Source organism: Aedes aegypti, chromosome 3 (assembly GCF_002204515.2).
Source record: "Aedes aegypti strain LVP_AGWG chromosome 3, AaegL5.0 Primary Assembly, whole genome shotgun sequence".
In the NCBI taxonomy this organism is placed as follows: Eukaryota; Metazoa; Arthropoda; class Insecta; order Diptera; family Culicidae; genus Aedes; species Aedes aegypti.
Genome location: NC_035109.1, coordinates 216,387,073 through 216,412,721, shown reverse-complemented (window position 1 = coordinate 216,412,721; position 25,649 = coordinate 216,387,073). Strand labels below are relative to the sequence as shown.

The window sequence follows — 25,649 nt, the reverse complement described above, 5'->3', positions numbered from 1 at the left end:
TGATAAGAGGGTGGTATATAATTCATAGTCATATATTAATCACACGTTTCGGCTATCATTATCGTTCAGACAAAATCAATAGTCATCCAATAGTACGTACCTGTCTGTTGAGGCTCTCCTCATCGCCACCGCTGCCACGTATAGTATACGAACCACTGATACACCGGACCAGATGGGCAAGGATCGCTTTCACCCAGCGAATCTTACCAGAGTTGAGCAGTTCCATAAGCTGTTTCGGATGATATTGGGGCAACACAGGGCAAGCAATCCTGGACGCTTCGAACAAACCGTAATCCGTCATGTAGTCGTGCACTGGCTGTTGCTGTTCTTGACCACTGTTGAGTTGACCAGTACTTGCCGTTCCAGGCTTTTTCTTCTTGCTATCATTGGAGAGCATCTGGAGATTGATGGAGCTGACACGCGACAGGACCGGCATGGACGAAACGTTTGCCAAACGGCGCTGAGTGTTTTCCTGCGCCAGCGAACGAAGATCCTCATCCTTCAAGTAACGATTGTCGTACAAGTCTTCGATATCCATGTGGTTGATGGCGTTGTTCTCTGGCTTCCACTGCGAATAGACATGCATTTCGGAGTCCATGCCGGCCACAAAAATACCATCGCGAACCCAAGAAATCTGCATCGGTAATGGAGGCAGACTGTCTGCCGTGTGTAGCTCTATCTGACGCAACTTCATCCATCGTATTTCATCGTTGAAATGGGGCTGGGCAAGGGAGCTTGCCTTCCTGAGGAGAGGTCGGTTTGAGGATTGGGATTCTTTCATGGCTTTCATGTTGGATTGTGCCAGATCACTGGAAACCGGAGTAAAGAGCATAATCTTGCTACCAACTGCAACAGTAAGGATGTGAGATCCATCTTCTTTGGAGACCCAGTCCAGTTGAACGAGATGCTTCTGGGTTAGCGGGCATGTGTTACCGTGTTCAGTGATACTCTTGCGTAATGATTGCAGTGTGCTGAAGCTCGGTACTGCCAACAAACCTGATCCAGGCTTGGCGAGTGACTCAGGAGTGACATCGCCGTTGCGACTGGAGCGAATTTCGTCGTGGGACAATGTTTGCAACATTTGGTTCAATCTCTGTTTCTTCTGCAATGTTCGATTGTCGTAAAGGTAGCTCAAATCCAGATGTGGATCAACTTGAATTCTCGGCAGATGGATATTCTTCAAATGAATAGTGTCCTCTAGCACCCACTCGCTACCTCCTGTGCTTTCACATTCGTAAATAGCCACGCACAGATTGACGTAGCGTGATTCCGGATCGCTGCTTTTGGTCGGTCTTGTGAATGATTTTCCGTACTTGTACGCACAAGCGATTCTTCCAGAGTAAGCGGCACTGATGTGCAACAGTTGTCCATTGACGTCAATGGTCGACTCCTGATCCTTTCGTATCATTTCCCATTCGAACCATTCGTATTTGAAGTTTAGTTTACTCTCTATACTGGCGTCACTCTTGGGAGCTTTGCACTTCCAGAAGCGAACCGTCGAATCCGAACAAGCCGTTACAATGATGTATGGTGCAAAGCAAGCCGGATAGATTGATGAAGAACTTAGATGTCCGGCGGCCGGAGCTGCGTGAATTACGTCCACACCATCGGGGAGGGGCAATTCTTGAGTGCAAACTTTGGTCGTCGAAATGTTTACGTGAGGGCTCTGGTCAATGGGAATCTTGGCGTCTTCTGGTATCTGAATGCCGGCCATAGAAGCGCGGTGGATAAATTCCGGGTCGTCCAAGTCCTGAACTAGGTTACTATCGGGCACGTACATCATGCTGCTGCTCATTTCATCCGGTGCCGCTGGCTGAGAGGCAATTACAATGCGCCACATGTGCACAGTTGTTCCATTTTGGGTGCGCTCCAGAACGACTATGTAGAAGGGTTCTTCAAATTGGGCGTTTCGCTGCAAATCCACCATGGCTCCCATTTGACCATCCATCAGACCGAAATGCTTGTTATTATCGCCACTAGCAAATATTGGCTCCTCGGAACGTTCGCCGGTGATAAGCTGCTCTTGGAATACGTGAAGGAACTGAGTATTTTGCCAGTCGTGTGTGGCGTCGTCTATTGCATCCAGCTGTATAATACACCCGGGTCTAGCTGTTGATTGCTGGGAAACAATTTTGATCTTATCGTGTAGGGCGGACTGCGTCACTGGGATATTATCGGATGACGATTCGGTCGAAAGCGACACCATCGAATCCATTCGACGGAACCGTCTTTCCGAGCTGGAAATTTCAGCGAGAAGTGTCCTAGCATCGATAACCGCTTGGTAGACCCGCAGGCTTTCGCCGTCACTTGCCACAAAGCATGCCGATGGAGAGTTGCTCAAATTTCCCAAGGTGGTGCTTGGAAGAAGCGTTGGAATCCAAGCCACGTTGCTGAACGCTGATATTTCCGGAGAATTAATGCGAGCTAGTTCGCTTACTCCTCCGGATTGCGACAGTGGCCCAACGGCATCCACACGCCACAGTATCAGTTCGGAGCAGAACCCGGATGGTGTGCATATGTCTTTGGGACGATGATTTTTCTGTTCAGGATCTGCCGATAGCTTTCCGGGATAGCTGGCGTTGGTGCTAGGAATGTCTGGAATATTGTGATGGGAGGTTGTTAACAAGAGCGGCAACACTGGGTGGCAAGTTATGTCATTGACTCGGAAGCGATGGCCGGATGCTCTCGAAGCATGACCAATGCTTAGAACCTGGGAGAACTTGCTTTTATCTGCGAAAGTAAGTTGCCACAGATTGAGTGTGCCGTTCGAATGCTTTGTCACCATTGAAATAACCGGTGACGGAGGTGCCGTCAGAATGTCGGTGTGTTCTGCAGCATTATCGTTGCACGCAGGATCGCCACCCTTTGTAGAATTGGCATCATCCGCGCCGCTAGCCTTGTCGTTGTCATTATCTTCATCGTTGACTTCGTTTTCTTCCAGCACACTGGGAAGGGATGTGACGGTGTCGCTATTCACGTCTGGATTGTTATTTCCGCCGTTACTGCCATTGGTTGCTTTCGGTCCTTTGACTATCATGTCGCGGAAACCCAGATTTCCTCCGGTATTGTAAAGAGCAACTGTGGTGGACATCGACATTGCATCTCCCAGTGGAAACGCAGAGGGTATCCTTGTAGAGAATGAAACTTGTGCTTGCCGGAATGAACCGGGATGATATTCGTCAAGCCACTCAACTACCCATATCAAGTAGCTTCCATCGATCGGGTGGATCGAGAACAGTAAATCAGGGCTGTGATGCCAATCTCGTAGGAGACATTCGATTTTCATGTCCAGTGAATCAGTGACGTGGATGTTTCCACCATCGTTGGCAAGTGAATTGATAGAGGTGGTATTCGACAGCGTGTGATGACTTGGTAGTCCAGTATGCGACCCACCCCCAACAGAATGAGAACGATGAGCAGGATAGGCCGGATTCTCATCACTGTTGCTCTCATCTTGGGAAAATGTTGATTTCATTTTCGGTTTTTTCTTGCTGTCTTCGTTCGGTAAATCGTCATCGTGTAGTCCTTCCGAGTGTCCTTCGCTGTTTGCACTGGACAGTAAATCTTCCTTTTCGATAACTTTTCTCGTCATATCTTGTAAAATAGCCTCTGCTTGCAGAGAGAAATGCATCTCTTTGTTATTGAGCCAATGTAGAATGAAGTTAGGTTGCGTTGATGGGTCATTTGTATGCATCGACGGTACCAATGGGATGTCCGTTTCGGCATTGATTGAAGCAGCTAGATGGAAATGCAAACCTGGCGTTACTCCAGTGCCGTGGTAACCGTACGAGTGAAAATCATGAACACTGTAGGTCGAGGGTAGCGTAGGAATTGGAGGATTGCCGAAACCAGCACTAGCTCCGGGGCCTCCAAATCCTGCACCCAGTCCGTTCAGTCCAGTTGGACCGTTGTGCTTCACGTGACGTCTTATGTGGAAGCATGTTTTCATATGCTTCAACCGCTGCATGAAACGATGCTTATGTCTGTGAGTTCGAAACTTTGGATTTTGTGATGCAAGAGGATCAAATTGGTTCATATTGACCAATCCGTCATCGGGTAAAACCGTTTCCACCCATATACGGCAGATGTTATCCAAGCAGGAGGTCACCAACATGTTGGACACGGATCCTTTGGGCATATATTTGCTTGTTTTGCGCCATGAAAGATGGGTCACTGCTCTCGGATGGGCAACGTACACAAATCCATAGGCCACCTCCGGTTGGTCACAGAAACTCTGCGACTGCGATTGGTCAAAGCTTTTGTTCGGGAACAATACTGTAATGTAGCGAAGAAAAAGTATGTTATTTAACATTGGACTCGTAATGGGTACGAGTGTTTCTCAAATGCATGATATTAAAGTGGTTCGAAATCTCATATTTGCTTCAAGTCGCTGTAATTCGAGATCAAGTTCTAAGTGTCCTTCAAAAATATTATCTCTTTGTTATAAAAACTGAGACTGATCTAGCCTTCAAAATGTGTATGGGTTCATTATGGGAAAATTAAGCAATTCATCAAATCGACCATAGTTTTTGCCCAAGTGTTTTTAAGGGTTAGAGCATTTCAATTAGCCTATTACACGCAGAGAAAACAGACGTTTTTGTTCCAAAAATAAATATTATTGAAATATTTTTGTGGTGCACCAGTCAAAAGATGTGCCCACCTCCTGTAAAATCAATTCGGTGGTAACACAAAAAACATATATGCTGACGCGAACGATAAACAAACATTGAGGCTCCACGCATGTGCATGAAGCTCGATTAACAGTTCGATCATTCGCGATAGGCAACGATCGGACCATTATTATTTTGTCACGCTGACCTCAGCATATGCGCTCCAGAACTCTTTACCCATTACTTCTAGGCAAATTCAATTATGTAGCACCCACTAGGTGCAACACTTTTAGGCCTATATAAGGATTTTTGAATCAATGAATAGACAGTTCAATTCGGTCTTTGGACCAAGTAACAACAGGAGTTATTACTGGAATATCACCTTCCTATCGGCGATCATACGTCATCTCCCTGCTTCATCAAGACTCGTCGGTTCATCTTCGCTTCCCACCAACGAGACTACATCATGGCGACCGGACGCATCGAGCACAACAGTTCCTCAGGCTAGCACAATTACAGTGTGATCTATTCCGAGACAAATTTAGGAAAGAACAGTAAGTGAAGTAAACCCTGCGCAGAACGAAAGTGATAATCTGGACTAGTGATTAAAATGATGAGTGCACTATTTGCCGGAATTTTAGCATAAGCATTGTTACTACACTTGCTAAAAATGACAAAAGATTTTGTTGAAGAACTCAAGGAAACTATGAATTTGGCAAACGACGCCACCCGGTAAACCCGTCCTAGTGCTACGCGTAATAAAATGGGAAAGTCCGCTAGCAAAACTGTTAGCACCACAGGAGACCCCCAAGTGAACATTGTTAATCAGTTGGAAGACCACAGTGTGCGCCACGAAGGCCACGAATTAAAATTGTGGCTCTTGCTAGCACTGAATTTGCTTCAAATACTGTGGGCTGTGTTCCAATGGAACACGAAAAGGATTAAGACCAAAGCCTTCCGCAAAGGGTTGAAATCCCAAGACAATCTAAACAGGGTCTAGAGTGAAATTTAGGAAGATTAAAAGACATCTAGTGGAAAAACTATGAAAAACATTTAGTAAACTTAATCTCTGCGCGCAATGAAGAAAGAACGATTATCAAACGTGCTACCGCAGCATAAACAGACCTTGGAAAATCTAGCAATCAAGAAATCGAACTTCGGTCAAAAAGTGAAAAGTGAAACCAAAAGAACAAATAAGCACGGACAACAAGTGAAAAAAACAGATGAGTGCATGATATTGCAGCCAGTGAAATTCCAAATAATCGAGCAACTACCGTGGCTGGAAGATCGGTTGGAAGAAATGCGCCAATGGGGAATACGCACGAAAATCGACGTTGAGAAGGTCAAGGCACTGGCCGCAAAGCTACAACAACCGAAGAAGAAACCAACCACAACAATCCGCATGAAGCCAGCTGAGTCAACAAAATCGAGCACATCAACGAAGCAGTAATACATCGATCGTCAGTAATAGAGCGCTTCAAGCAATATGTAAGTAAATTAAGTTATAAAAAAAAAATAGACAACACATACCCAATATAGATAAAAAAAAAGTGTAATGAACCTTGTACAAAATCAATTTTTCATCATAAACTGCCAGCGAAAATTTTCCTTTAATTTCTTTTCATAGTCGCATTCACCTTAAATGGACAATGAAGTGGATGTGCTCATAAAAAAATAGTCAATATACAAAATAACTTCAGGAAATCGCCTAATCGGAAGTATCTTAGACAAACTTTGATTAAGAAAGCGATTGAAAGCCGGGACTTATATCATCAACTTTTAGGAAAACTTGAATTCCATCCGCAGGGAAAATTAATCTTAGGTGGTGTACGAAACACCTATAGCGAAATAAAAATATTCATTGACGGTAGGCTAGTTTTAGATTCTAATTTACCAAGTTTCAAAACTGTGGCACAAACAATTTTAAGTGCTATAAAAATTAAAAACATCTTCGAAGCCACCAAAATGGCAACAATACTTGAAGTTATTAAGATAGCTTCCACACTTATCCCTAACTACAGCGGAAACCCGGATAAATTAGAATCTGTAGTTTCTGCTTTACACGCTCTGGACACTATTGTAACAGATGCAACCAGAACAGCTGCAATAAACGTAGTTTTATCAAAACTGGAAGGTAAACCACGCTCCGCCGTCGGAAATGCACCCCAAACGATTAACGTTATTGTGCAAAATTTGTGGGATAAGTGTAAAAACACACAAACATCAGAACTTCTTTTAGCAAAATTATCTGCAACTCGACAAACAGGGACACTGTCCAATTTTACAGATGAGGTCGCTAGAAAATATATATCTAGCAGAAAATATCCCCGACAACACCGCCAGTAAAATGGCTGTGAAAGCGGGTATAAAGGCATTGTGTGGTGGTATAAAAAATACTCAAACACAACTTATATTAAAGGCAGGCAATTTTGAGACGCTTAATGCAGCGATTATTAAAGCCACAGAAAACGATACAAACACCTACGAAGAACAGGGTAATGACAACGTGAATGTCTTTGCTATGCAAAATAGATTTCACAACAACTTGAGAGGTCGAGGAAGAGGAGTTAGAAATTTCTCGAATAATGCTCATTTCCCTCGAGAAAATGGCTACCCGCAAAATTTTTATCAGCAAGGCCAATACAGAGGACAAACTAGGTACAGGAATAATTGGTCATCCAGAGGAAATTTCAACCCCTTCGGTGGTCGTGGAAGACTTAGGCCCCCACAGCATTCTATGTATGTAGCACAACAGGAAAATATCGAAAACGATGAACAACAGGGTCAAGATGATCAGCAGCAGCAACAACAACTATCAACTCCCAACCAGAATCACCCTTTAGGCGTTCAGTTCGGGCAGCATACACCATAAATGTATCTGCCTGCAACTTTGTGAAATTAAAACTTGGATTATCGGAAGTAGAATGTACCTTTTTGTTAGATTCTGGTTCCGATATTTCAATTATTAAAGCCAGTAAAGTTAAATCTGACCAAATTTATTATCCCTCGGAAAACTGCAATATTAAAGGCGTCGGTGAAGGAACAATTACTTCACTAGGCAGCACTCATACATGCCTTCATATAGAAGGCGAAAAAATTAATCAATCTTTTCAAATAGTGTCGAATGGCTTCCCGATACCAACTGATGGTATCCTAGGAAGAGATTTCATGATTCAGTATAAATATAAAGTTGACTACGAACTGTGGATGCTTTTCATTTTAAATAGAAATAAAGAGTTAACAGTCCCTATTCAAGACAATTTAAATAGAGCCATTATCCTACCCCAGCGTTGCGAAATAATTAGAAGAATTCCTTCTTTGACACAATGTCAAGAGGATTCGGTAGTATGCTCAGAGGAAATCCACCCCGGGATTTTTATGGGTAATACAATTGTGAATAGTCAAAACCCTTATGTGAAGCTAGTGAATACCTTAGAAGTACCAGTTCTTATAGAAAACATTACTCCTACAACCTTACCTTTAAAAAACTTTTACGTACATACATCCACTCATAATACTATTCCTCAATCAAGAGCAAAAATTTTAGCTGATACTATCAAAATAGATAATGCCAACCCAAATTTAAAAAATAAATTGCAGAAGTTATTAAATGAATATAACGACATATTTCATTTACCTGGAGACCGTTTAAGTACTAATAATTTTTATGAGCAAAAAATTAATTTAGAAGATAAACAACCTGTGTTCATAGCTAATTATAAGCAAATCCACGCACATGTACCAGAAATTAAGAATCAGGTGAATAATTTGTTGGAAAATGGAATTATAGAACCTTCAGTATCGCATTACAATTCCCCGATACTGTTGGTGCCAAAAAGGACACAAAATGGACAAAAATGGCGATTAGTGGTTGACTTCCGCCAATTAAATAAAAAACTTTTTCCTGATAAATTTCCATTGCCAAGAATTGATGCTATTTTAGATCAACTTGGCAGGGCGAAATATTTTACCACACTCGATTTAATGTCGGGATTTCATCAGATCCCATTAGAAGAACACTCAAAAAAATATACTGCGTTTTCAACCTCAACCGGTAATTATCATTTTAAAAGATTACCATTCGGACTTAACATATCACCCAATAGTTTCCAGAGAATGATGACTATTGCATTGGCAGGCCTAACACCAGAGTGCGCGTTTGTATATATAGACGACATTGTGGTGATAGGCTGTTCTGAAAATCATCATCTGGGAAACCTTAGAATCGTTTTTGAAAGATTACGCAAATATAACCTGAAATTAAACCCTGAAAAATGTTGCTTCTTTAAACAAGAGGTAACCTATTTAGGTTACAAAATTACAGATAAAGGCATTTTGCCAGACGACTCGAAATATGATGTCATCCAAAAATACCCAGTACCCAAAAACGCCGATGAAGTAAGACGCTATGTAGCCTTCTGTAATTACTATAGGAAATTTATACAAAACTTTTCGGAAATCGCTCAACCATTAAATAAATTACTAAGAAAAAACACACTATTTGAATGGTCCGATGAATGCCACCAATCTTTTGAACTTTTGAAAACAAAGCTTCTACAACCACCACTTCTTCAATATCCGGATTTCCAGAAGGAATTTATACTAACAACTGATGCATCATCAACAGCTTGTGGCGCTGTTCTCTCACAAAAGTATAACGAAGTGGAGCTCCCAATAGCATTTGCAAGTAGAACCTTTACAAAAAGTGAACTAAACAAAGCAATTATTGAAAAGAACTAGCCGCAATACATTGGGCTATAGAATATTTTAAACCATATTTGTTGGGACGAAAATTCCGAGTGAAAACAGATCATAGGCCCTTAGTATATTTATTTGGAATGAAGAAACCTTCCAATAAATTACAGAGGATTCGTCTTGACTTGGAGGAATATGACTTCGAAATAGAGTATGTAAAAGGTAAGCAGAATGTTATCGCTGATGCTCTTTCACGCATCAACATTACTTCAGCTGAACTAAAAACAATCAATGTAATAACCAGAAGCATGACTAAAAAGAAAAACCCCGAAGAGGATAAAGTAAGCATCTTGCAGCCAGATAAACTTAGGATGTTCAACGCTCTTTCATTTGAAGAAGTTTTAAATCTTCCAAAATTAGAGTTTGGTATAATAAACGAACTAAATAGTGTAATCTGTACACCAAAAATAAAAAATAAAACTAGCAAAAAGGACCTCTTATTAGTAAGAGGAATCCATTTGAATAATAAAGGAAATGATGCATTAGTGCACTTATTCCAAAGTATAGAAAAAGATGCAATTAAATTAAACTTGAACCAGCTGGCACTATCTACTGATGATGAAATTTTTGAGTTTATAACCGCAGAAGCATTAAAAAAGATAGCAAATATATCCATGGAAAGTATTGAAATATTATTATATGAAAAACCAAAAATTATAAAAGATCCAAGAATGGCCGCTGAAATTCTCAAGAAAACCCACAACAGTCCAACCGGAGGACATCTGGGTCAAACTAAAATGTATATTAAGCTAAGAAAAGAGTTCTATTGGAAAAAGTTCAAGGAATCAATCCAAAATTTTGTAAACAATTGCAAACATTGTAAGATGAATAAACACCAAAAACCAACTCATGAAAAATTTATAAAAACTACAACTCCTTGCAGACCGTTTGAAATTGTTTCGGTAGATACCATTGGACCATTCCTAAAAACAAACTATAACAATAGGTACGCAGTTACCATACAATGTGATATTACAAAATATGTTACAGTTATTTCAATTATAAACAAAGAAGCCTCAACAGTAGCCAAAGCAGTGGTGGAAAAATTTATGCTAACATACGGAACAAATATAACAGCCGTTAGGACTGACATGGGAACAGAATATAGGAATGAATTATTCAAGAGCATAGGAAAGTTATTGAAATTTGAACATAAATTCTCCACGCCATATCACCCACAGACTATCGGTGCGTTGGAGAGGAATCACAAGTGTCTAAACGAGTACTTGCGAATTTTCACTAACGAACATATTAATGATTGGGATGAATGGGTTAACTACTACACATTCGCATAAAACACCTCTCCAAATCTAGATCACGGATATACGCCTTTCGAACTTGTCTTTGGTAGAACAGAAAAAATTCAGAACCAATCCCTTACAGAGGTAGTACAACCACTTTATAACTATGACGATTACGCAAAAGAGCTGCAATATAGACTTTTAGGCCTATATAAGGATTTTTGAATCAATGAATAGACAGTTCAATTCGGTCTTTGGACCAAGTAACAACAGGAGTTATTACTGGAATATCACCTTCCTTCACAGGCGATCATGCGTCATCTCCCTGCTTCATCAAGACTCGTCGGTTCATCTTCGCTTCCCACCAACGAGACTACATCATTTTTTAAAAATTGCAATTATTTCTGTTGAATACAAATATTAAATTTTGTTGTTCCAAAAATTTTAATTGTTGTTTTTACACCAAAATGATGGGAACATAAGTTGCGTAGATTCACTTAAATATTTTTTTAATTGTTGACATAATCTGTTTTGTTTTCAAAAAAAAAAAAGTTTCTTGGTTTCAGAAAACCCTAATATTTACACACATACATATTTATTATACGAGTGTGTATGTTTTTTTCGCTATTATGTATGCACGGCTTGTCAGACGCCATTTCCATGATTTCAAACAAAACTCAAAATGGATTCAACAGAAGAAGAAGTTTTGGTAATGGAAGATGAGGAAGTTAGTGACGGTGATTTTTTTGCTGAGTTTTGGAATCTCTGAAGAAACTTATACGCATTGTTCGATTGTTTTTCTCTAGAAAATCAATACTATCTATAAATTCTGAAAATGCTGGAACGGAAGGAAATTGAAGAATTGATACCGCTGCCATTTTTGGCTGACCGGACGAATTGCATGAATAGATTGAATGTGATTATTTGTAAATCAGATGTGAATAAAATCTAAATGGAGAGAAAATAGTCTTTTTATTTATGATCATTTCAAATGAAATAGAAAATAATGAATAAATCCTACATAAATAAAAAATTTAATATTGAATCAAAAATGTACTTTTTTGTTTTAAAAAATACTTCTTTTGGTTCAAAAAATAAAATTTTTTAAAGCAACACAGTTATTTTTTGTTCCAACATAAGGTATTGTATAAACAGATATATTTATTATGAATTCAAAAAAACTATTTTTTGTTTGTGTTGACGACTGATTTTAGAAACAAAAATATATATGTTTTTAAAACAACAAGGTTTTGTTGTTGAATTCAAAAAAATATATTATTAGCCGAGAAATGATAATTTTTTCTGTTGATTTCAATACAGAATATTATTGATTTAAAAATCTTTTCTCTGCGTGTATAGTTAAAAATTATATGAATCAGATTAAAATTATAATCAATTTCTGAGCTGTTTGATTAGGGAGACGTTCTTTGAAAGTTTTGAGCATCCGACAGTGTTTGGCATGAAGGCTTGATTGTAAAATTAAATAACTTTAATTTTCCAACATACATTGCGATGAGAGGGGTACTAATAAATTTGTCAGATGAAGTTAAGTATCTAGGGGTCACGCTAGATAAACATTTTAGTTTCAAAAATCACATTGAGGGCATTCAAGCCATTTTATATAAAAATATGTATATAAAATGTCTTTATCCACTCATTAACACATAATCGAAACTTGTTTTTAAGAACAAGCTTTTGATCTACAAACAAATTTTTAGGCCAGCCATGTTGCATGCTGTAGCAATATGGACTAGTTGTTATCATATCATGGATAAAGCTCAGCAGGGGATTTAAAATGAAATAAAAAAAAATATTCTGAAGCTTTCTCACTGATAGAGTACTAATGAGTAAAATAGAATATCCAATGTTGAAATAGTGGAACAAATGTCCAATAAAATTATCAATAATATTAGACAAAAATCATTGTAATCTTCTACAGGGTGTCCGCAAATAATCCGAACAGCAAAATATTGGAAAGATGATTTCACATTAAAAACAATGAAAAAACAATGTCCATGTACCTTAGATTAAACTTAGAAACTAGACTGATAAGACTAGACTTAGGCTACGAAATTCACATATTATTTCACTCCATTTATCTCCAACAATCCCATGTAGGAAATGTGTAATCTCCCAATATAGAGCATTTGCTCTGGAGGTTATTTAAACGAAAGAAATTCCCCAGCGGTCCGGTCATCTAGCAACAGTAGACTCAAAGTGCACATTTGACTATAATGACAACTTTTGAGACCCACCAATCGCTTCAAAATTTTATCTTCTATCTCCATGTGCAGTAAAATTTAGAAATTTTAACTGATGTCTTTGCTAAAAAAAAACGTCACAATTTTACTGCATAAGACATGCTTTCGTAAACCAGGATTATCACCGCTATCCGGTGGTCATAGTTCAGATTCGTGGATGCATCTCAAAACTAGATGAGTTGACTCGTACAATGCTTCTTCCGGAAATGGGGAACGGACCTGGTGTAGTGATTAGAACACACGCCTCTAACGCCGAGGACCTGGGATCGAATCCCATCCCCGAAACAGATATTAAAGTTATAGTGACAACTTCCGTCGAAAGAGAAGTAAAGCCGTTGATCCCAAGATGAACTAGCCCTGGGCAAAAAATCTCGTTAGTTAAGATATAAAATAAATCTTAAGGAATTAAAATCGGTTAATCTTTGACAAAGTTACAGCATCCCGAAATTGGCCGAATTTTGCCTACCCCAGTTATTTCAACAACCCCCTGTGCATTGTTAGAATTTTCCAAAGTTGTCTGTTAAATCGTACACTTCAGGTTTGTTATCAGAACTGATACGATATAAAATTCTTGCTCCAGTGCACTTTTTGGATAGCATTTGGGTCCCATAGCGCCAGCTAGTAGAGTGTCCATTTCTCGGCCATTTTGCTCGTCCCGGGATTCAGGACAAAAATTTATGCTTGTCCCGGGAAATCCCGGGATTTATCAAATTTTCAATAAAACTAGCATTTCGGTTGAAATGGAAGTACAAATTTAACAATTCATTTTGTTTTTCAATGAAATAAACAGATAATGTATCTTTTCAAAATAATATGTTAATTATAGCAAATCACATTTCAGATAAGACTTTCTTATTCTGATGAAGTAACCTAACAAAAATCAAAACTTAGATTGATTAATTACGGGTTTGCTATGAAATTTTTCAAATTCTCTATAACACTTATGAATGGAAGTATGATAAAAACTTAAGTAATAATTTTAAAGCAATTTGCTTTAAACGTTAGAAAAGCCATTAAAAGTCATTATTTATAGCAAAAGAATCGATTAAAGATCATTGAAGGTATTGTAGATCGTGCTTAATGATCTTTAAGCTGCACTAACGAGAAATCACTTTTTGTTTAGTAAAATTAGGAAAAAACACCAAGTCGAATTGTACCATAATGAAAAGTAAACGCATGTCAGTCCCACTGCAGATTTTCGCATCGTGTAACACAAAAATGAATCGTTAATTGGTCATCTTTCTATTTTTCTTGGAAAAATAAAGGAGTGAAAAGCAAATTATAAAAGTCGAACATGTTCCAATCTCCTGGAATTTTTTGAATATTTCCATACAAACGAGATTGAAAAATTCTCAGTCAATTTTCTCAATGTCTTCTTTTTACAGATGGTACTTACTTGCGATTTGCGGCAGTTTAGGTGTACTTTTAATTTTGTTATCTCAGCATAGGCTTATAAAAATGGCTAATGTTGAAAAGAAAAGCATTCAAACTTTGCAACTAGACAAATAAAAATATGTATTTTTACCTGCTAAATTAATCTTTTCATGAAAATAATTACTCGTTTATTCTCTTTTTCATTATGCTTTTCTGTTTTATCAAATAAGGTTGATAGTGAGGAAAATAAAGAAATTAAGTGGTTTTCATCAAATTCTACGTATATCTCGGGAATCTCGGGATGGACACTATAGCGCCAGCCTATCAAAGTTTGTATGGGATTTACTAAGGAAAAACTTATTTTTGCAAAGAAGATCGCCATAGGTCGCCCATTGTCCTCTCTAAAAATTCTGAACACAGATCTCTATCGAGATGATGATGATTAACATTGTCGAAGACCCCAAAACAATCCGTTGCATATAAAAACAGTTATTAAGCATAGACTATTTGGAAATTTTGCCGAATTTCATTATTATTGTTATATTTTTGGCAATATTCTTCATCTTAAAAATACCTATCGAGATCTGTGTTCAGAATATTTATAGAGCTAAAATCAAGCGTGTGCTAGAATAAGGGATTTAGTCGCATGATTGATTTCTCTTCATCGATCCTCTTTTCTGTGAATAAAAGTGACAAGATACAAATTTGTCATTATTTTTTCACCTCAGACGCAAGATTGCATCGCTGCTTAGCGGTTTGAAGTAGAAAAATGCTGAAAAACTTGTATCTTGTCACTTTTATTCACAGAAGAGAGGATCGATGAAGAGAAACCGATCATGCGACTTACGGCCTTATTCTAGCACACGCTTGAAAACTAGTTTCAACGATCGAGCTGAAATTTTGCACAGTTGTTATGGGACCTAAATGCAATCCAATAAGTTGACTGGAGCGAGAATCTAAATTTTGTTCCTCACTAGAGACCATATTGCAAGAAGCCATTTGGCATAATTAATCAAATGAATTGGCATAATGGTCATTTGGTCTATCAGCATTTGACATAACATGAAATACATCCTATTAAAAAAGAAGGAGCATAACTATAGTGAGGATTAGGCACCAGTGATGGAAAGTGGCGAACATTTCTTCTGAACTGGAACAAAAACAAAACCAAACGCTCTAGAGCATCAGAGCGCTGGTTTACTCGTATCTGTCGTGCTCCCGTGTAACCGAAGCTAAAAGTGATTCGCGAACTTGTTCGGAGCTTTTCAGAGTCATCTTGTACTTTTGTGAAAAAGCTGCTTCCCCTCCGATATTTATGGTTTCCAAGAGTTTTTTACTACAAACTAGTAGTTTACTGTCGATTTGACGATTATACAATTAATTTGTCTGTCAAAACCATAATATATCACACCTTGCTCGGTTACTCGCGAGTAGACGCGTGCGGACTTACTCACACCTCGCCAGTTCCCGAGTCTGTGATTTTTGTTATGCGTGAGCTGCTTCGTGATGCGATCTTTTCCATTACTGTTAGGCACCTCATTATTATGCCAAATTGCTTTATACCAACTCATTTTATGCCGAATAAGTTTATGTCGTATAGGCTCTCCATCGATATATTTTTGCCTATATCATTTATGGGAATTTACTGAAAGAAGGGTGTATCATTATAGTATGCAAAAGAATCATAAATATCATATGTTTTGTCAAATCAGATCTTAGCCTGCTACACGCAAAAGAAAAACAAAAAGAAGGGATAAACATGCAGCTTTCTGGGGAATGGTATATTCCGGAGAATGGAATTCCGGGGAATGGTATATTAGGGGGGGTTCAAAATTTGAAATTGTTTGAGCATCCATTCTCCCATATGTTCCTTACCATCCTTACCATAAAATAGTGTTCTGTTTTAAATTTTCAGCTTTCTAGGTGATGATTTAAATTTAAACCATAATAAAGAAATTAGCTGAAGAGAGAAATTCAATCCGACGGATAGCAGAAGCGATATTCATGAGTTTGTTTGCTATTATTTAGCTTAATAATATGGAATTATAGCCCTGCAAACATGTACAAAAATCCCAAACAAAATTACAGAACACAAAACCAGTCCAAATACGATCCAAGGGATCATCGAGGTAGCCATGAAAATCAGCTTTTACTATGGTTCTCTAACTCGTTATCGAGATACCAAATATCGAGTAAAGGAGAGGTGGCTGTACGTCGGATTGGAAAATTATGCTTGATTTTAAGTTATTATAACTCAAAACAAAAAAAAAACAAAAGTTTCCCTTTTTTACCTTGGGTATTACCGTAAGGACGCCATTCACCGCTCATTTAACAGCCTTTCAACACATCAAATTCTGTCAAAAATCGGTTTTTCGATATTTTTCGCAACTTTTTGCGCTAGACGCAAGATAAAACATTTGTTTTTGTAGGAAAGAAGTTGAAATCTGAACAACGTATAATAGTACCGAATATCATGTTTGCCAATGATACATGTGTAGAGCGCCATTCAACGCTCATCCTAAGTATGAGGCGCTATATACACAACGAGTTGGAAATAATTTACTTTCATTAGCTGGTTGTTATCTTTGTACTATAGTACAACAACATAGTAAAGCGTGGCATCTAAGAAGCATTTTACGATCTGCCATAGTAAAATCATTGTTCAACTCATGTTTACCGCCTTAAACAGCCTAAAATTATGTTTTTTAAATAGTATATGAAATTAAATGAAATGAATTTAATTCTGATACAATCCATTCTGGTATACTAATACATTTTGATGACTTTTATTGCCAAAATATGTTCAGATTTTTTTAATAAATTCAATGAGCGGTGAATGGAGCATGAGCGGTGAATGGCGTCCTTACGGTATATCTGCCCGAACCTCAAATATTATTAGCCACACAAATATATTTTCTACGTGCAAAAAAAAAAATCACACCTTTATAATTATGGAAATGTTTCATCTCAGATTGAGCGTTAGTTACGTTTGTAGAATTTTACCATAAATTTCAAATATATTGATTGAAAACTCCACTTTGAGATTTGAGGGAATGGTATTGACTGTTTAACGATAAACTTGCGACGATCGACGCGCCTCCATATTTCATATAACGGAGTGTATTGGAACTAACTTGGAGGTGATGGTTTGGAGGTTATTTGGCAATTTGGAGGTTAAAATCCCCTCCAAACACTAGCGATTTTGCGGTGGGATGTTGACGTTTGATGACGAATAGGGTTTGAACAAATTTTCACGCTTGTCTATGGGGAAGGGAGAGGGGATCCAAAATGAAGGTTTTAATATTCTTATTCAAATCAGCCAAGTTTTGGGAGGACACTCAGAATTTGACTTAGAATGTAATAGGCGATGTAGAGCGCAAGTAATTGTTGAACTACTTCATCCCAAGAAAATAATATGTTTAATATACGTACTGTGCTTGTTCTCGTACCACACCTTGACCAAACGGTCGCTTTTGCCGGAGGTAGCAAACAGCGTTCCATCCGGACTGAATGCCATGTGATGCACCGGTGTGGCCGTATGGCACTTCCACACACAATCCCAATGCGAGTCGGATTCCTCTTCATTTGTCGGAGTTTTGGGGTCTCGATCACCACCGATTTCAAATTTGACCGCTAGAACAGAAAAGAGTTAATAAATTGACGAGAAATCATATGCATTAACATTTTTGGACAGTACATTTGAAACTTTTTCGAGTTTACATACAAATGGTTAGCTTTGGTAGCTAAGATCTCTGTCGTTTATAGACCTATTAATGAATGAAAAATATATGTTGTAATTCAGGTTCTAAGCCTCCAATATTGAACATTTTGTATCGAAAATCGAAAACGTTGCAAATGAATTGTCCAACACTGTATAACCGTAACTTACAAGTGGGTTCATCATCGTCTTGCTTGGAAAGCCGTTCATGCCAAAGCTGCAAAACCGTACCACCGGTTAAGAGACGTGTTCCTTCCAAATTCCAAGAAAGAGAACTGATGTGCGATGTTGCTTGTAGACTTCCTGTTTGGACCCATCTATGAATATGGAAACAGTTAGTTAATCACAGAATATACCGATAAGAATCCGTATGCTTACTTGTATTCCAATCCGTGCGAAGAGGGTCGTTCTCCATGTATCAAGGGGGTCGGTTCGAAGATGCACACTTTGTCCTCGTAGGCGGCAGCGATTTTACCCGTATCAGTGCTGCAATCGAGCGCCGAGATCCGTATGTAATTATGCACAGCTCCCGGAATAATCTGCACCCTCTCGAAGTTACTCGCTAGGATAACGATATTACATCCCGCAGCGTATGCCTATTGGGAGCAAATCGAAAGACAAATAATTTTAATAAATTAATATTGATCCCCCTACGATCGAAACAAACCAATTACATGCCCATGAGGATTTCTTCCGTTTTTTTATAACGACGATGAGGCAATGACGATACGTGAGCGTAAGACAACGATATTTTTCTCTTTAACATGTGGACGATGTGGCGCCTGCCGAGAAAGCCTTTTAACAAGAGTAAAGTGGGGCAAAAGTTCGAGTGGGGTAAGAGTTTCTTTTTAAGATTTCTAGCTCAATTCAAAACAAATGTTATAAATGCCCTGGTGGTTCGAATGCTATTCAAGTAAGAGACTTTCAATCCAAATACCATAAAAATCGATTGAGATTTGGAAAAGTCATGGCTATTTGTTGTTTTTCGACGTGATTATTGTAATTTTTGGTCAAACTTTCGTTGCATGGAACCAATTGAAGATAAAATCTTTTTCAATATTTTATGTAAGGGCGTTTCTAGGTCTATCATAAGGTTGCTTTGAGGTTCATTAGTTTTTGCATGAATGATTGAAAAAAAATTTTGGCCCATAGTGGGGCAAAAGTTCGAATCAGCGGGGCAAAAGTTCGACCCATGTATAAAATCACGGAAAAATTTGCAAATTGCCTAAAATCCACATATTATCTTCAAATTTAGTTAAATTTGTCTGATCGTGTGAAAATTGTCAATAAAATTTTACATTTCCACTTAATTTTGCGAAAAACTGCTATTTTTGGGTATATTACAATTAACCCAGTTTTGGGCAATTTTTTGATGAAAATTTAGTGTGTATTTTTCGTCAAACTTAAGTTAACGGCTGGTGTAAAGTATGCCTGTCATAAAAGGATCGATATTTTGTGTTTTAGCCAGCGAACTTTTGCCCCACACTAGATTCGAACACTTGCCCCACCGGTGGGGCAAAAGTTCGAATAAGACAATCAATTTTGAAACTGTTATAACTAAAAATGGGTAAATATTTTGACAAAAGTTTGTTCAGCAAAATGATAGCCAATATTGTTGAAGGTTCACTGTATGGTATTTGTTTTGTTTTAACTGCTATTGTTTTCCTGGGAACTTTGATTATACCACTGAGGTCGAACTTCTGCCCCACCTTACTCTACGAATAGGGTGAATTGCAATATGTAAAATTCCTTCGTTGCGTAATCTAAGACTTATTTTTCGATTGTTATTCATTAAATTTGCCAAGCAACCCTAGATACCGATTATTGAAGACATCATTTCTGTCCAATCTTATATCCAGAAACATTTTATTAGAAATTTGGCTTCATGTGCACTGCACAGTGATCCAGAAAGCAGATTTACGCAAAAAAAGTTGCATTTGAAGATGGAATGAATTTTTAGACATAAACTGCTTTTACCACAATTCAGTTCAAACAGCGCTCTAAAAAGGGCACTGCAAAACGCATGAGCGTAAAGAGAGCATATAGCTCATTACCACAGCGGGTTAAGAATAACAGAATGTCCTGAAGATTTAGGCTTCTGAAATCAGTTTCACTTAATAAGTGTTTACCAAATAATTGGATTCACTTTTGCGCAAAAACTGAACAGTTGATACGAAGTTCCATAATCGGAATCACAAATCACACACAAATGAGTCAGCACCCTGAAAATTATTTCAAAAAGTATTAGTTTTGGAGCTTCTCAAATATCATCCAAAATAACCTATTTTTCGACACTATGGAGCAAGTGTGCCACCCACATGGGGCAAGACGGCCACCGAATGAACATCGCATGTAATTCTATTTGTAATGAATTTTTTTTTATTTCCTATTGATATTACTTATAAAGCAGACGCTAATCGATAGTTTACGGGGTTAGACTATTGATCAACTATATATATTCTATAGAATCAGCAGCATATTGAGAAAAAAATTTAAAACTCAAAATTATATGCCTATAATGTAGCCCATCAAAAGTATATCAACGTATACTGAAAAGATTTTAAATAACTATTGTAGTTAATTTTATATGAGCATTTGAAATTTCGCTTGCTATACCTTGCCGGGTAAAATTTTCGACGCTTTACGCATCGAGCAAACTTTTCCCAGATGGCAGCACCGTACCTTCGTACTCTCGAATGCCAGAGTGCCAACTCGAGTCCGTGGGGTGACGTCTACAGAGTGGTAAATGGCTAAGACCAAAAATGCCATAGCGCCTCAAGAGAAGTCGCCCGAGTTGCTGCGATCGATAATCGATGTACTCTTCCCGCACCATCCCACAAGCCCATGGCCCCCAGCGCAGTATGCGGCAGATGAACGAGAAGAAGTGGAGAGGGTGACGAACGAAGAGCTGGCAGAAGTCGTGAGACCATTCGCGTTAAACAAGGCACCGGAGCCCGAAGGTATCCCAAATGTTGCCTTGAAAGCGGCAGTGAATGCGGATCCAGACATGTTCAGAACCGCTGCTTAGATCAAGGAATCTTCCCGGATGTTTGGAAGCGACAGAAATTGGTGCTACTACCAAAGGCGGGGAAACCACCAGGTGACACGTCGGCATATAGACCTATCAGTCTACTAGATGCGACGGGCAAGTTATTGGAGAGGTTGATCCTCAACAGGCTAGTACCGTATACGGAGGGTGCGGACGGCCTGTCCAATTACCAGTTTGGATTCAGGTTAATCTACTCTGGACGCTATCCATTCGGTCGTTCAGACAGCTGAGGTGGCAATCGAGCATAAAAGGCGGCATCCGTTACTGCGCGGTTGTCACTCTTGATATGAAGAATGCGTTCAACAGCGCAAGCTGGGAAGCGATAATCCACGCATTTTACCGCCTCAAGATACCGGTGCAGTTGTGTAAGCTTATAGAAAGCTACTTTGATGGTAGAATTCTACTGTATTACAGAGGAGGTCAGAAAAGCGTTCGAATTACCGCGGGAGTACCTCAAGGTTCAATCCTGTGCCCGCTGTTATGGAATGCGATGTATGATGACATACTGAGGCTGCCCCTTCCAACGGGTTTTTAAGATTGTTGGCTTCGCCGACGATATCACCCTAGTGGTCTATGATGAAACGATGGAGGAAGTAGAGTTGACAGAAGCGCACTCTATTTCTATAGTTGAGGAATGGATGAAGTCTAGGAAATTAGGACTGGCTCGTCACAAGACTGAGGTGGTGGTGGTCAACAACCGCAAGTCCGAGCAACTGGCGCTTATCTCGGTAAGTGATTGCACCATAGAGTCCAAGCCATCCCATAGGCATCTTGTGGTAATGATCGATGACAAGCACAGTTTCGCTAGTCACCTTGAATATGCCTGTAAAAGTGCATGTACGGCTATAGCAGCGCTATCGACGATGATGTCTAATAGCTCTGCTGTAATTGCCAGCAAACACAAGCTCCTGCAAGCTTGGCGCTATCCATACTAAGATATGGAGGACCAATCTGGTCAAAAGCGCTTAGAACGAGCATAAACCTAATGCGGTTGGAAACCACGTACCGGGACGACGCCCATCGGGCTCATCATTTAGAAAGATGTTCAATGCTTCAACCAAAGAAACACCAGAGGAGTCCGCGACGCGTGTAAAGAGGCAACGCTAAGAAGTTGGCAGCAGGAATGGGATAACTCCACTAAGGGTAGATGGACCCATCGGCTAATACCAAATGTTCCAGATTGGTATGAAAGAAACCATGGGGAAGTGAACTACCACCTGACGCAGTTTCTGTCAGGACATAGTTGCTATAGACTGTACCTGCATGGGTTCGGGCACTCAGAATCTCCTGTGTGTCCCAATTGTGCTGGTGTGGAGGAAACAGCGGCCAGTGCTGGAATGCAGTAACTACGGCTGTCATTCACATTGTGTAAGAATTGCAGCGCCTATGGCGGTTGGCTGCAGCCGATTAGCCTTGCCGAGGCTGCCCCCTTATAACATTGTTTAAGTCGGCTAGGAGAAGCAGCTTGCCTAGGTTACTTCTGCTACATGTGTTGTGCTATATGCACTGGCCTCTCCCCGAAGAAATACCGTAAGGTGGTTTTAGAGGGTCGTCGTTGGTGCGACATTCCCACACTCCCTGAGTTGCCTTCCCAGGGGGTCTGTTTGCAGATTTCCCCCATGTAAAAAACAAAAAAAAAACTAGGCAGGATTAACGTTCAACGCTCCGTCATCGTAATCATCGTCATCATCGAAACATCAAGAGCAGTTTTTCTGTACAACACTTTAAATTATTCAATAAAAATGTGTTCACTGTGTTTCGGTTGGAGAACAGAATACAGTGAACACATTTTCCTGTAAATTTTCTTAACTTTGAACGAAAAAACTGCTTTTGAAAATTTTGAAATCAATGACGGATCTTTAAGCTTTATGCAATCTTAGCACGAAAAAAAAAACAGATCGGTATATATTGACAGCCGCACAAGGCGAAAAAGCACAGATCACACTGTGTAAAACGCATAATGCGAAACTATATCGGTGATAATGAGGTAACGACTGTTTATTTCGTTCTTAAACGCTAACAGTTGGCGCCAGCGGCAAAAAGTACAGGCAACAACCTTTCGAACATTCAGTTTCTTTCACTGGCCGCCGAGCGACGACACTGTTGTTTGTATTCCACTCACTGATCGCGCTACGCTGGAATCTTAAATTTCTCAAACTTTTAACACAAGCGCATGGAAGAATGATAGTCGGAGAACTGTCAAAACGTATGAAAAATAATGAAAAACGCATATTACTTGCAATTAGGAAACTGGATCAAAAAAGTAGTGATAAGAAATCAAGTGTAAAGTGAATACATAACTTTTTGTGTTTAGTTCATTTTCAGTGGTGCTTTCTTTGCTTCAGGATTTCGTTTTTACTACCACTGAAAAAGAGCCATCTGTTGCCTTTTCAGTTTTGAATATCGCCCTATTTAAACTAAATAACAACATATTCATCATCACACCCAAGGTCGCCTGCACCGAGGACCTGTGATCGAATCATAACCCCGAGATAGTCACTTATGACTTAAAAAGTTATAGCGACAACTTCCTTCGGAAGGGAAGTAAAGCAGTTGATCCCGAGATGAACTAATCCAGGGTTAAAAATCTCGTTAATAAAGACAAAAAAATATTAAATGAATGTTTTGTTCGATTGAGAAACCACAGATTAAAACTCTTTAGAGTTTTTAGAGAATTTTTTTTTATGTTAAATACATAAATGACTTCAAGCGTCTAAGCTTGCCTTTATTTTAAGTTTTGTGTCAAAGAAATAGGAAAACTAAAGATTGTTTGTTGTATCTTTTTAAAGTGATCTTCCACCTAGGCGAGTGCACCCTTAAGATTTGTTTAGACCGTTTAGATACTATTTTATTTTAGGTTTACTGGAACTTTTCATAGTGAATTTATGCATTTTTGTCAATAAACAATTCACACAGGTTTTTTTTTTAATTCCTCCATTCTTTCATTTTATCAAAAAACAATAATTGATCTGATATGACTTTTTTTTCAAAATCAGTAATGCAAAATGCCCTCTTTTCTAAAATATTCTTCTGGTAAGCCTACATGCATATTTCAAGGATGTGCTATTCTACGCAAACATTACTCTCCATAATAGCTTTCTTTTTTTTAACACCATCTTGATCTCCCCCTTCTGACATGTGTCCCCGGCAGGTGTGAATTAAATTCAATTCATTCGTGCCCACTTTTCACTTTTTTTTTGTTTTAGTATATCCAGTTTTTCCCTTGACCTTGACAAAATTGTTTAGGTATGAACTGAATTACTTATCATATAATGGCGAACTCGCCGAGGGCGATAAAAATCCGTAGATAAACTAAACTACAAGAATCTGCTTTTACAATATCAAATCAGGTCAAGGAAGATAAATTATTAAAAATAGGGAAACAAAAAAAGTTCACCGGTAAGTTCTGAGTCAGAAAGAAAAGGTAATCAATGGCGAAATTACTATCCAACGCGTAAATGAAATAAATACACAACTGAAAGACGTTACAATTATTTAGTGCTCGAAGGAATCTGCTCCTATCGATATCAAGCTAAACATCACGCTTCGACATCGATGTTGTGTTATACTACTAACTAGGGTATATGAGTAGGAATATCGTGCACTGCTCCTAGCTTCATTGATTTCGTCACTAGTGTTGGTGGTTTGTGTGTATTCAATGAAGGGCGAAAATTTTTTATCAGTCAAGTGACTACCGAAAGTAATAATTCTGCCATGGGTCTCGGAAGACAATCCCAACAACAGAGATTTTTACGAATTTCTAATCAATAATCTTCCTGGATTCCGTAACACCAGCATGAATCATTCATGCTCTTCATATGCGTTCAATTTCCAGTAGAAAAATGATATCTTTAATACCTTAGAGATCGATGCTGACGAATATAAAACTGGGTTTGAAGAAGATAAGGCAAATTACGTATTCTCGTCGCACTTCATTTTGGGGCCATGATGAATTTGCTTCCATTGCATCGCACTTTTCCCGAGTAGACAACGAGCACTATTTGGCACACTATTAGCAGGGAAACCTGCTAATAGTAATCCTCCTCATTATCGTCATCGTCGAACAAGAAAAATAAAAACGGAGGAAACCCCATCGGGAACAACTCAAGAAGGCATCATCCTTACAGTGAATGGGACTCCTTCGACGGATCCGACTGCAAAACAACGATCGCCAGCATTGCAGGCTCCGCTCAGTATTTGGTGGCAATTCATGGTTCTTTCACGTTCTTCGGTGCCACGTCGGTTCTAGGCAACCTGTCCACGCTGGTGGAGCATTTTTCACGCACAAATTAGCACTATTTTCACCGATTTTTCACACACTCGCGAGAGAACGGAACGAACGACCGAATTAATCTTTTCCTTTTTTTCGATTGTAATCTTTTTCACCTTTCACGACACGAAAATGTCAACAGTGACAGTGTCGAAATGGCAGCAGGGCCGTACTGAGGGGTTGGGCAAACAATCATATGGAAAGAGAGCGTTTAGTAGTTGCGAACAGCTCATTGAAATGTTTCATCATTCAGGACAAACATTACACGGGAAAATTCTGTGGTAAAAAAATATCTATTTTAGCTGACTATGGCCATTCTTAAAATAACCATGCAATTTGAGAACAAATCATATACTAACTTTATGGACCAA

At 38.8% G+C, this 25,649-nt stretch overlaps 1 protein-coding gene across 3 annotated transcripts in view; it reads right to left on the bottom strand.

Moving 5' to 3' along the window:
- LOC5568010 (dmX-like protein 2) overlaps positions 1-25,398 on the bottom strand; it is a 66,873-nt gene extending 41,475 nt beyond the window's left edge. For 2 of the 3 annotated variants that reach the window (XM_021855308.1, XM_021855310.1), the window contains exons 1-5: positions 25,134-25,398; positions 18,338-18,555; positions 18,131-18,276; positions 17,674-17,874; positions 101-4,275 (exon numbers count right to left, since the gene is read on the bottom strand). In XM_021855308.1, coding sequence (XP_021711000.1) covers positions 101-4,275; positions 17,674-17,874; positions 18,131-18,276; positions 18,338-18,555; positions 25,134-25,220 — 4,827 coding nt within the window. In that variant the 5' untranslated portion in view covers positions 25,221-25,398. The remainder of the gene's footprint in view (positions 1-100; positions 4,276-17,673; positions 17,875-18,130; positions 18,277-18,337; positions 18,556-25,133) is intronic. The other variant, XM_021855309.1, reaches the window with a different exon arrangement.
- Between the last annotated feature and the right edge of the window lie 251 nt (positions 25,399-25,649).